Genomic DNA, 12,147 nt, shown 5'->3' with positions numbered 1-12,147 from the left:
TGTTTTGGTTTTTATTATTTTGGACAATTTTTAGATTATTTTTGTAAGTTAAACCATTAAAAGCGTGAAAAAAATGAGAGTAGAGATCATTTCATCTTCCAGTACACAACGACGAATTATTTGGTCAGCACAATGTTTATAGAGGATAGGCTCCTCCCAATAATAATGTTTGATCTCGGAATAGAATTTCTTCAATTGTACTCTAGACATATCAGGAGGCACAACCTTTGCCACTAGGAAATTGACGTAGTCTGCATACCACGGTGCATTGGCTTTGTCACTCAACCTGAACAATTGCTCATTGGGAAAATAATCATTGATTTGCATTTTCTTGGTAATTTGATCTTCCTCATCTTCCAGCCTAGACAAATGATCCGCCACAAGATTCTCGGTACCCTTTTTATCTCGGATTTCCATATCAAATTCTTGGAGTAATAAGACCCACCGAATGAGACGGGTTTAGCATCCTTCTTTGTCATGAGATATTTAATAGCAGATTGGTCCATGTACACAATCACCTTATTTCCAATTAAATACAGACGAAACTTATCGAAAGCATAGACTATGGCTAGAAGTTCTTTTTCTGTTGTTGTATAATTTAGTTGAGCATCATTTAAAGTTCGACTATCATAGTATATGGTTTGAAATACCTTGTCCACTCGCTGCCCAAGAACCGCTCCAACCTCATAATCACTAGCGTCACACATAAGCTCGAATGGAAGGTCCCAATTAGGCGTACACACTATAGGCACTGAAATTAACTTCTCTTTGAGAGTCTTGAAAGCAGTCAAACATTCTTCATTAAAATCAAAAGGAACGCCATTCATTAGCAAGGTGGACATCGGCTTTGAGACCTTGGAGAAATCTTTGATAAATCTCCGATAAAACCCCGCATGGCCCAAGAAACTCCGCACTCCTTTTACTGAAATTGGAGGTGGAAAATGCTCTATAATAGAAATCTTGGCCCGATCTACTTCAATGCCCTCACTAGAAATTTTGTGACCCAAGACAATCCCTTCTCTCACCATAAAGTGGAACTTCTCCCAATTAAGTACCAAATTTGATTATTCACATAGTATAAGAACCACTTCTAGGTGATCCAAGCATTCATCAAAATCAGACCCAAACACCGAGAAGTCATCCATAAAATTTTGATACTTTTCTCTACCATGTCAGAGAAAATAGCCATCATGCACCTTTGAAAAGTGGCTGGTGCATTAAAAAGATCGAAAGGCATCCTTTGGAAAGCAAAAGTACCATATGGGCAGGTGAATGTTGTCTTCTCTTGATCCTCCGGAGCGATGGAAATTTGGTGATAACCTGAATACCCATCAAGGAAACAATAATAACTGTGGCCTGCAAGCCTATCAAGCATCTGATCCACGAATGGCAGCGGGAAATAGTCCTTCCTCGTTGCCTTATTTAGCTTGCAGTAGTCAATACAAATCCTCCATCCTGTCACAGTACGAGTAGGGATGAGTTCATTGTTCTCATTTTTTACCACAGTCATTCCTCCCTTTTTAGGCACCACTTGAACAGGGCTCACCCAAGCACTGTCAGAAATAGGATAGACCACCCCAGCATCCAACCAATTAAGTACTTGCTTCCGAACAACATCCTTCATAGATGCATTTAGCCTTCATTGAGCTTCAATGGAGGGTTTGCTATCTTCTTCCATAAGAATTCTGTGCATTACCGTTGAAGGGCTAATTCCTCGAATATGAGCCAAAGTCCACCCAATTGCACATTTATGAGCTCTCAAAACCCTTAAAAGTTTCCCTACTTCACCTTTTGATAACAATGAAGAAATAACTAAAGGCAGCGTTTCTTTCTCCCCCAAGTATACATAACAAAGATGCTCTGGTAAAGACTTCAACTTAAGGATTGAAGGCTTCTCAATAGATGGTATGGGGCGCTCATGCACTTGCCCCATTTCTTCAAATTTCTTCTTGTAATATGGACCATAAGAATTGATCCATTTCACATACTCATGAGTCTCCCAATCCTCCTCTTCATTATCATCACCCAAAGCCAAAGTCAACTCAAGAGGATCATTAGTAATCCTCTTTTTCGACACCACCCCCTCAATCACATCAACATTAAAGCAGCTATCACTTACTCTTGGATAAGACATGGCCTTAAATACATTAAAGAACACTTCTTCCCCTTGAACTCTCAACCTCAACTCACCCTTTTGCACATCAATGAGGGCTTTCCCGGTAGCTAAGAATGGTCTCCTAAGAATAATGGGAACCGTTGTATCCTCCTCCATGTTTAGAACAATGAAATCCGCTGGAAAAATAAACTTGTCTACCTTGACTAGCACATCTTCAATAACTCCCCTTAGGTTCTTGATTGATCGATCCGTGAGCTGAAGAGTAATAGTGTTAGGCTTTGCCTCACCAAGACCAAGCTTCCAAAATACAGATAGTGGCATGAGATTGATACTTGCTCCAAGCTCACAAAGTGCATGTTTGGATTCAAATTTCCCTATAGTACAAGGGATAGTAAAACTCCCCAGATCTTGAAGCTTTTGTGGAAGTTTCCTTTGGAGAATTGCACTGCACTCTTTAGTAAGTGCCACTGTCTCAAAGTCTTCCAACCTCTGTTTCTTCGATAAAATCTCTTTCATAAATTTACATAACTCAACATTTGCTCCAAAGCCTCATCAAATGGGATGTTAATGTGAAGCTTTTTAAACACCTCAAGAAACTTTGAGAATTGTTTGTCAAGAGAATTCTTCCAGAGTCGTTGTGGATATGGGATTTTGACATAAGAATCAACAACTATCGGTTGAATCTTTTCTTTGGTTGCAAGGCCTTCAGTAACCTTTTCCTCCACTTAGGGCTCAACTTTTTCATAACTCTCCTCTTCTTCTGCCTTTTTTTCTTGAGTCCCTTTTAGAGAAGGACCCTCAATTTCTTTCCTGCTCCTCAGAGTGATAGCTTGACATTGCTCCTTAGGATTTACCATAGTATTGCTAGGCAAATTCCCTTGAGGCCTAATATTCAACATATTGGCCAACTGCCCCACTTGCATTTCCAAATTTCTGATGGAGGATCTAGTCTCAGTCATAAACTGAGTTTGAGTGTTGGTGAGAGTCAATAGGGCAGCCTGCAATTCACTAGGTTGTTCTGTAGGAACTGGTGGCCTAAGTTGCTGAGAGGTTGATGCTTATGGTGGAGCTTGAGTCATAGGCCGTTGATACTGTGGTTGAAATGGTTGTTGTTGGTTCTGATTATTTCTCCAAGAAAAGTTAGGATGGTTTCTCCACCCAAGATTATAGGAGTTGGAGTAGGGGTTTTTGTAGGGCCTTTGAAAATTACCCACTGCCTGGACTTGAGCTTGATCTAATGGGACATTGTTGGGATCTAAAACAGCCTTGCACTGGTCAAAAGGATGAGGCCCCCCACACAATTCACACATTACTTGGGCTTGCACAACTTGGGCAGACATGGTATTTTGTTGCAACAGCTTAGTTAGAGATGCAACTTGAGCAGTTAAGGCTGTGATTGCATCTAGTTCATGAACCCCTACAACCTTTTCATTACTGATCGCTCATTCACTTGGCCATTGGTAATTATTAGTGGCCATTTCCTCTAAGAGTTCATAAGCTTCATTAGCACTTTTGCTCATAAATGCTCCTACCGCTGCTGCATCAATGATTGTGCGAGTGGTACCGCACACACCATTGTAAAAGTTGTGGCCCAACATCCACTTCTCAATACCGTGGTGGGGACATTTTCTGATCAAGTCCTTGAACCTCTCCTAAGCATCATACAAAGATTCTCCCTCAAGTTGAGAGAAGTTATTGATCTCCCCTCTCAGTTTAGCAGCCTTAGCAGGTGGAAAGAACTTCGCTAAGAACTTCTGAGCTAGAGCATCCCAAGTGGTGATAGTATTGGACTCAAGTGAATTCAACCAACTTTGTGCTCACTCCCTTAGTGAGAATGGGAACAAGCACAATCTAATGGCATCATCACTCACCCCATTCATCTTGAAAGTGGCACACAACTCTAGGAAATTGGCTATGTGCATATTGGGGTCTTCAGTGGGGAGGCCGCCAAATTGAACTGCAGTTTGGACCATCTGCAAGATAGCAGGCTTGATCTCAAAATTGTTTGCCTCTACTGTTGGTGGACGGATGCATGAGTGTACCCCTGTGACAGTAGGGAGTACATAGTCACGTAGAGGTCTTTGACTAGCAGGATTGTGATTTTGTGGTACTCCCCCGCTCATGTTTTCCACACTGTTGTTATTAATATTTGTTGTAACAACAGTGGAACTTTCAGCCCTCTTGTTTCTTCGGTTTCGCTTGCACTCCTTCTCGATCTCAAGATTAATTGGAACTGGACTGTTAAATCCCCTTCTACTGTGCATATTAGGAAAGTACCTGAGATAGAGAACAACCGCAGCCAAACAAATTATAAATTATTTAAAAGACAACCAAATTAGAATAAAATTAACTATTTTAATATTGATAATTTTTCAGTCCCCGGCAACGGCGCCAAAAACTTGTTGCGAATTTTAAAGCTATGCAAGTATACATAATCACAATTTGTAATAAATCTCGATAAGAACGAGTATCGTCCCACGAAGACTGATTTATCAATTACCAAATAATTAATTTTTAGTTTCTATTTGACTAATGAAAACTGGATTTGTGAATTTTGAAAACAAGAAAACAGAAATAAATGAAAATTGCAGAAATCAAATAATAACAAGAACACAAGGACTAAATTCACTGTAAAACAATTAGGACTCCTAATCTTCTCTACTATCCACTCTATTATTCTTTAATGCAATTACTATTGAAACTCTTCTCACTGAAATGATAGAAATGCAAAAGTGTTAACTATTCGAGTTAAGAAATAGAAAACTCGACCTAATGTGAATTCCCTATATTTCTATGGTCAATTCAAACAATAGGAAGCAATGAATACAGCCCTAAATCACATAAACCAATTTGATACTCTCGTTCTAAATTGAAATCCATGTATATTCAATTTTAGCATATTCAAATCTCACTTTTCAGATTTTGATTCAAATTCATAAATCATATGTAAAAGGTGCGCAATCAATTACATACACAATAAACACAAATTGAATAGATTTCAGATGAAGAAGAAATAGATAAATGCATTAAATCATAATAGAGTCAAGAGAGTCAATTAGAAAACCTAAACATAAATTTAGTTCATAAACATGACTAAATCAAACATAAACATAGAATTTAACATAATCTAAATCAAAAGATAAAGTAAAGATCTCTAGGTTTTTGTTTCTTCTCTAGCCTCCTTGTTGCTTAATCTGATCTCCCCTTCTAAAAACATCATTAAAGAAGCTTTTATAGACCCTAATTCATTTTTGCATGAAAAGACAAGATTATCCCTTAAAATTCCCTTAAATTGTGTTTCCTTACGGACCCTAGCGCTGGGGTGCCACGGGATAGCGCTGAGGCGCTAAAAATAAGTCTCAAATCACGTTTCTGGAAAATTGATGGCGTTGGGGCGCTGAAATGTAGCGTCTAGGCGCTACAACCTGCATCAAATCATGCTCTCTATTTCTCAGCATCGATGGGGCGCTGGTTTTTAGTGATGGGGCGCTACTTTGTACAGAATAAAACTAAACTCGTTTTGAACAGCCTGTAGCATCATCTCATCGTATTTTTATCATAACTCCTTCGATATAGCTCTGAATTAAATGATTAAAAAATTTATGGAAAGATAAGAGAAATATCTACAACTTCTATTTCTAGAAGTGTTTCCAGAAAGTGAATAAATCCTGGTCAAAATGCGGCTTTAAGTCTCAGACTTGCGTTATAGAACATGAACGATGTGTATTGAGCATCTTCAATGTAGTATTTTCCACACATAATGTCTTGAAACTCCACAATGAACACTAAATCCATCTTATTCATCATATTTAGCATGTTTTCTTCTCATTTTACTCCATATTATGTACTTGACCATTAAAACCTGAAATAAGAAGAAAACAAGCATAAATCTGCACTAAACAATCCTAAATAACTAAAAACATAACCTAAAACGATCTCTAAAACAAACCTAAAATGGCCCTAACATGTTCCCGTAGAGCTTGTGTTGTAGGGCATGGCCCTATATGATTGTGTTGCAGGGCACGACCCTATATGATTGAGTTGCAGGGCGTAGCCCTTTGATTGAGTTTAGCCATGTTTAAGTATATGATTAGTTATGCTATGTGTGCATATATGTGAGTGAACGACAAGAACCGAGAATGGCGAGGTCCGGGAACGACGAAGGCCGGGAATTGTGCAGGCCAAAAACGGCAAGGGGCTAGGAGCAGCTTTTAGCACGCGGAGTGCAAGTTGCCAGGGCGAGACCCTAAAGGATACCTGGGATATCCTTACGGTGTGGACTGCGAACCCAGGGCCTGGTAGAGCGCTTGGGATGACATGGCCGTATGTGTTATCTACCTGATGATGGATTTTTTATATGTTAAGTGTGTAATATGCATATGTTATCTGCTTGTGAGGGTTTTCTTGCTGGGCTTCAGCTCACGGGTGCACTATGGTGCAGGTAAGGGCTAGGGGAAAGTCGACCAACCTTGAGTATGGAGAGCGTGATGGGTGGCGCGTACATGTCTGGTTTGCCTGGCTGCCACGACTAGGGGTATATTTGGGAGATACTTTGTACTGAACCCTATTTTGTCGTTTAGTCGACTTAAAACATATTTTGAGTTGTAAATTTTATAAGCAGCGTTTTTGGGATCCCTAATGTAAAAGGCTTATAATTTTCAACGAATGACTACATTTTCATATTATGTGATTTTAATACAGTTTAGTTACACTTTTGAGCTAAATTCTTGGTTAGCAAGTTAAATGCACATTTTAAACTCACTTGGTAATGACTCTAAGGTATTAGGGCGTTACACACTCTTCATGTCCAACCGACGCAAGTCAAATTAAATGAAGAAAGTACCATTGTTCCTGAGCAAACAGTCACAGAGCCTCATCGTAGTGGGAGGGTTTCTAGGAACCCAGTTCACTATGGTTTGGATGGTGAAACCAATATGGTTGTTGGTGACACTAGTGATGATGATCCATTGTCTTTCAAACAGGCAATGGCTAGCCTGAAAAGAAACTATGGCTCGAAGCCATGAAACAGGAAATAGAGTCCATGTACTCAAATTCCATCTGGGATCTTGTGGAAGCACCTAGTGACTTTAGGGCCATTCGGTTCAAGTGGATCTACAAGAAGAAACGAGGTGATGATGGAAATATCGAGACTTATAAAGCTCAATTAGTGGCAAAGGGTTATACCCAAAGAAAAGGCGTGGACTATGATGAAACTTTTAGTTTGGTAGCCATGCTGAAGTCCATTCGCATCCTCCTATCCATAGCAGCCGCTCTCAACTATGAGATCTGGCAAATGGACGTCAAGATAGCTTTTCCATAATGGAAAGCTTGACAGAGTCATTTATATGGATCAACCAGAAGGATTTAAAATAGCTGGACAAGAAGGAAAAGTTTGCAAGTTTAATAGGTCCATCTATGGACTTAAGCAAGCTTCTTGTTCCTGGAATCTTAGGTTTGATGAAATAATCAAAACCTATGGCTTTGAACAAAATATTGATGAACCTTGTGTTTACCAACTGAAGGAAATCAAATAGTGGTATTCCTGGTTCTTTATGTAGATGATATCTTACTCATTGGAAACAATGTTAAGAAATTATCAGACATGAAGAATTGGTTGAGCACTCAATTCCAGATGAAGGATTTGGGTGAAGCAAGTTATGTTCTAGGTATCCAGTTCATCAGGGATAGAAAGAACAAACTTGTAGCTCTATCTCAAGCAACTTACATAGATAAAGTGCTTGAACGTTTCTCAATGACAAATTCCAAGAAAGGGCATCTACCGTCCCGCCATGGAATTCATCTTTAAAAGAAGCAGTCTCCCCAGACTCCTGAAGAGGAAGATGCAATGAGAAAAGTTCCTTACGCATTTGCAGTTGGAAGTCTGATGTATGCTATGTTGTGTACTAGACTAGATATCTGCTGTGCAGTGGGAGTAGTGAGCAGGTATCAGTCAATCCCAGGACCAGAACATTGGATAGCAGTTAAGCATATCTTGAAGTATTTGAGACGGACTAGGGATTATATTTTAGTCTACAAGGGTGGTGTTCTAATCCCTGTAGGCTACACCGATTCAGATTTTTAGACTGATGTCGATGACAAGAAGTCTACTTCTGGAATGGTGTTTACTCTTGGGGGGGGGGGGGGGGAGCTGTGATTTGGAGAAGCATAAAGCAGTTTGCAATCTCAGATTCCGTCATGGAGGCTGAGTACATAGCCGCGTTAGAAGCAGCTAAGGAAATAGTCTAGCTAAAGAAGTTCTATTCAGATCTTGGTGTTATTCTAGAAATGGATAAACCGCTTGTGTTGTTTTGTGAAAATACAGGAGCGATATCAACCTCAAAAGAACCTGGAAGTCACATGAGGAGTAAGCATATAGAAATGAAGTATCACATTATTCGTGAATATGTGGCCAGGGGAGATGTGAAGGTTATGAAGATTGCAACTGAAGACAATCTTGCAGATCCATTTACAAAAACACTACCAGAAGCAACATTTGATAAGCATATCAAGGAAATTATTTTAGTAGAATTAAGGCATTAGTTTCAATTAGTGCAAGTGGGAGTTTGTTGGGGTTTTATGCCCTAATTAAAACTCAAATTCTTTGTAATCTCATTTTATTATCAATAAAAGATAGAAATCATTTTTTGACTTGGTCAATTACTTTTCTCACATGTTTTATTTTCATGGTTATTTGTTTAATATAAACTTCTATTAAATCCCGAGCATATAACTGATCATATATATAGTGACGTAATCACAATGGAATATAAATATGATTATATGTTCAAAATAACTTAGTCCTAAGATTAGTCAGTGCACATGATTTACACTGACCCACCAATCTACGATATGATCTACTTACACATTACAGTGTTATGTTCTTTCCAGAACATTAGCAAAGTAGATAAGATCGGATGTATTTGTTACATCAGATTGGAATGATATTGACAGTTGATAAGATAAGTAAACATACCATTAATATCTATTCTAGTCATATCATATAGTTAACCATAGGTCAATTCAATCTCAATTCTGAGTGGTTAGTTTGAGTTCATTGACTTGTTCATTACTAGCTTACCCTACGGACTAGCCCATACTTACATCTTGGGAACTCGGTAGTATAATTGAGTGTGAGTGTTAATCATAGATATGAACATCTATAGCTTTTGATAAAGAAGTGAAACGATGGTTTCCTTTTTGTTTGGTTCAAGGTGTTAAATGATAGAGATCTCATTTTAGTAATTAAATTAGTTTACTGAAATATCATTTACAAGGAACTAAGTGTTTTAAGGATAAAATACAATGAGGGATAAAACAGTATTTTAGTCCTATCTCATTGTAGATCGTCTATAGAGAATTAAGTGACAATTATGGTTGTAACAATGGATAATTAATAGCGTATCTATAATTGTTATAGAGCGTTCTATGAATTCAAGAGTGCAATTCCGAGTCTATAGTGGAGTCACGATGAATTAATAAGTTAGTAAATTTATTTGTCAGATTTATGATAACTTATTGGAGCTTGATTTCATAGGACCATGGTCCCTATTGTACCTTGGATAAAATCATCTAGATAGTCTCAATTAATTGATTTAATTATCAATTAGAATTATCAAAGTTGACCAGGTCAATTTTGGATAGTTTCACATATTTATGTAATTTTGAGAAGAAAGGAGAAATTAGAGCATATTTATTAATTAATATAAATTGGTATATAAATTAATAAATAAGTTTAAATCAAGGTTCAAATTATAAAGAATTAATTTTATAAATGATTTAAATAATTATTTAATTAATTAAATCAATAGAAAATAATACAAGCCTTGATTTTAAGTCGAATGAGCTTATTATCAAATGGGAAATTTCACAGGCCTAAAGCCCATGATAATTGCGACCTAGGGCTTTAAATTGGCTATTATTTTATTGATTTTTTAATTAAATTAAATGGCCTAATTGAGTCTATAAAAGGAGTGCTTAGAGAGAAGTCTAGATAGACGATAGATAAGTTTAATCACTGGTTTTGTGATAATTTTATATTCTCTCTAAACACAAGTCCTTTTCTAAGCATCTTAGTTATTTTCTCTTCTTCTCTTTGTATCTATCTCATGTGTTGAGAATTGCCCACACTAGTCTAGGTGATTCTAAGGATACATTGGAAGATTGTGAAGAAATTAGAAGAATGGTTTAGTTTCTTGATAATACTTTGCGACAGAAAGGATACAAGAGTTAGAGAAACTGAAGGAATGACTCATTCATTCCGCTGCGTATACTGTAAGTATTCTTATCACTATTTCTCTTGGAATTAAATTTTAGAAACATGTTCTAGGTTATCTCATATTAATTTGTATGATATTAGATCTACATGAAAATAAATAAAGATCATGTATACAGTTTTCCCAACACATGGGATTTGAATTTTGAATTTCAAATTAATTTGTTTATTTAATTATATTTAATTATTATTTTTTAAATATGATTTGAATTAAATAATTAAATACGTTATAACTGATCAGTTTTATTTTAAATAAAATAAAGATGAATTAAATAGTTAATTATCTTTATAAACCTGAAAGACGTGATACTTTGAGAAGAAGAAGTTTTAAGAAGTTTTGCCTGTTAGGCTATCTCTCATGAAAATAAACAATAAAATTTCTTAAAGATGAAATTCTAATTTCAATAGCCTCTCTCTTCTCAAACCTCTCTAGATCTCATGTGTTGAGTACATCTAGAGAATTCTAAATCAACCTTTTAAATCCTACGTGCTCACGCACGTCCTTGTGTATCAGAGGATTGGTATGGAAGATCAAGCTACGAGCTTTCAGAACAAGGATAGAAGATTGTTGTTTTATACAAAAAGATTAATGGACTCTTGATAGGCTACAAGAGGTAATATCTAATCTATTTGTATTTGGTTTTATATATCTATATTGTATGATCTTTGCTAGTATTAATAAATTTTTTAAAAGATCTATTCTGTTGCGTATCCTGATTTATCATATTTAATACCAACAATCTCGACCTCCGCAAAGTATGCATTGCCTACTGTTTTGTACCAAGCCATTTGAATGTCGTGATTTAGATGTTCTTTTAGAATTGACCGGGGTACCCATGCCCTTCGTCCTCACCACTACTGGATCTATTATAATGTTTGGATTTTCTTGATGTTTTTGATGAATTTGTCTGGCTACTTTGTCCCTGCTTGTAAGCCCCCTTTAAACATGTTTGTCAACCTTGCCATCTCAATCATTGCCATTTGGAATATGGTGTCGTTGTGTGATGCATAAAAGTTCATTAAGTTGGAATACGAATTAAGTGAGCCAAACCTGTGGTCAAGTTGAGGATGGTAATAACTCTTGAATAAAAAGTTATTTTTATGCTTTTAAGATTGTAAATGTAGATTTAGAAAGAGTGATCTGTGTTTATTGTTGCCAATTTTTAGTAATTTCTTTTCCTCTTTTCGTTGTTGTGAGTTTATTGTGTCTTTATAGCTTTTAAGAGTTAAAAGTAGGAAAACATCGAGTTTATGCATGAATTATCTAAGGAGAAAGAGGAGAAGCAAATTGGTTTCTAGGTTGTCTTTTTGTGCTAAAATGTCATGTTTTGTTGTAGCAGGGAAAATTTTGCTAGAGCATTTCCACTAGGATCCAAGTGGGGATTTTTAGTATGTGAAGGAGAGCCACTTAACATTTCATTAATTGAGCTGGTAAAATATGCTAAGGTGGCGAAATCAAAGGCAATATTCAGTATTTTGGAGAGATTTGCAAGAGAGGAAAGGGAGAGTCACATGTAGGAGGACAGGGGGCATTTTTGTACTTGAAAAATAGGGTTTGTACCCTAGCTGAAGTGAAAAGAGAGTGATTTCTTCTTCTTTGTTTGTTAATCTTTTCCTATTATTCTCCAGTACGTTGTTGTTCAGCCACTCATGGATAGATTTGGATTTGTATTTTTGTTTCTTAGTTTAGCCGTGAACTAGATCTTTTGAGGCTTGAATTATTAATGAACTCTTTGTCTTAGTTTTCAATTTCTAGTAC

At 36.8% G+C, this 12,147-nt stretch overlaps 1 protein-coding gene and 1 non-coding gene across 2 annotated transcripts; one reads left to right on the top strand and one right to left on the bottom strand.

Moving 5' to 3' along the window:
• Window positions 1-1,639: 1,639 nt before the first annotated feature.
• On the bottom strand, window positions 1,640-2,632 carry LOC133799768 (uncharacterized). Its single transcript, XM_062237766.1, has one exon. The coding sequence runs from the start codon at window positions 2,630-2,632 to the stop codon at window positions 1,640-1,642; it is 993 nt and encodes a 330-aa protein (XP_062093750.1).
• Window positions 2,633-3,724: 1,092 nt separating this feature from the next.
• On the top strand, window positions 3,725-3,831 carry LOC133802711 (small nucleolar RNA R71). Its single transcript, XR_009877456.1, has one exon. It is a non-coding gene; the product is annotated as a small nucleolar RNA R71 (small nucleolar RNA).
• The last annotated feature ends 8,316 nt before the right edge of the window (window positions 3,832-12,147 follow it).

This window comes from Humulus lupulus, chromosome 9 (assembly GCF_963169125.1).
Source record: "Humulus lupulus chromosome 9, drHumLupu1.1, whole genome shotgun sequence".
Taxonomy (NCBI): Eukaryota; Viridiplantae; Streptophyta; class Magnoliopsida; order Rosales; family Cannabaceae; genus Humulus; species Humulus lupulus.
The sequence above is the reverse complement of the archived record's forward strand: the minus strand, read 5'-3'. Positions and strand labels throughout refer to the sequence as shown.

Excerpts from the sequence above, each read along its gene's own strand:
- LOC133799768 (XM_062237766.1), bottom strand. The coding sequence starts at position 2,632 with ATGAAAGAGATTTTATCGAAGAAACAGAGGTTGGAAGACTTTGAGACA.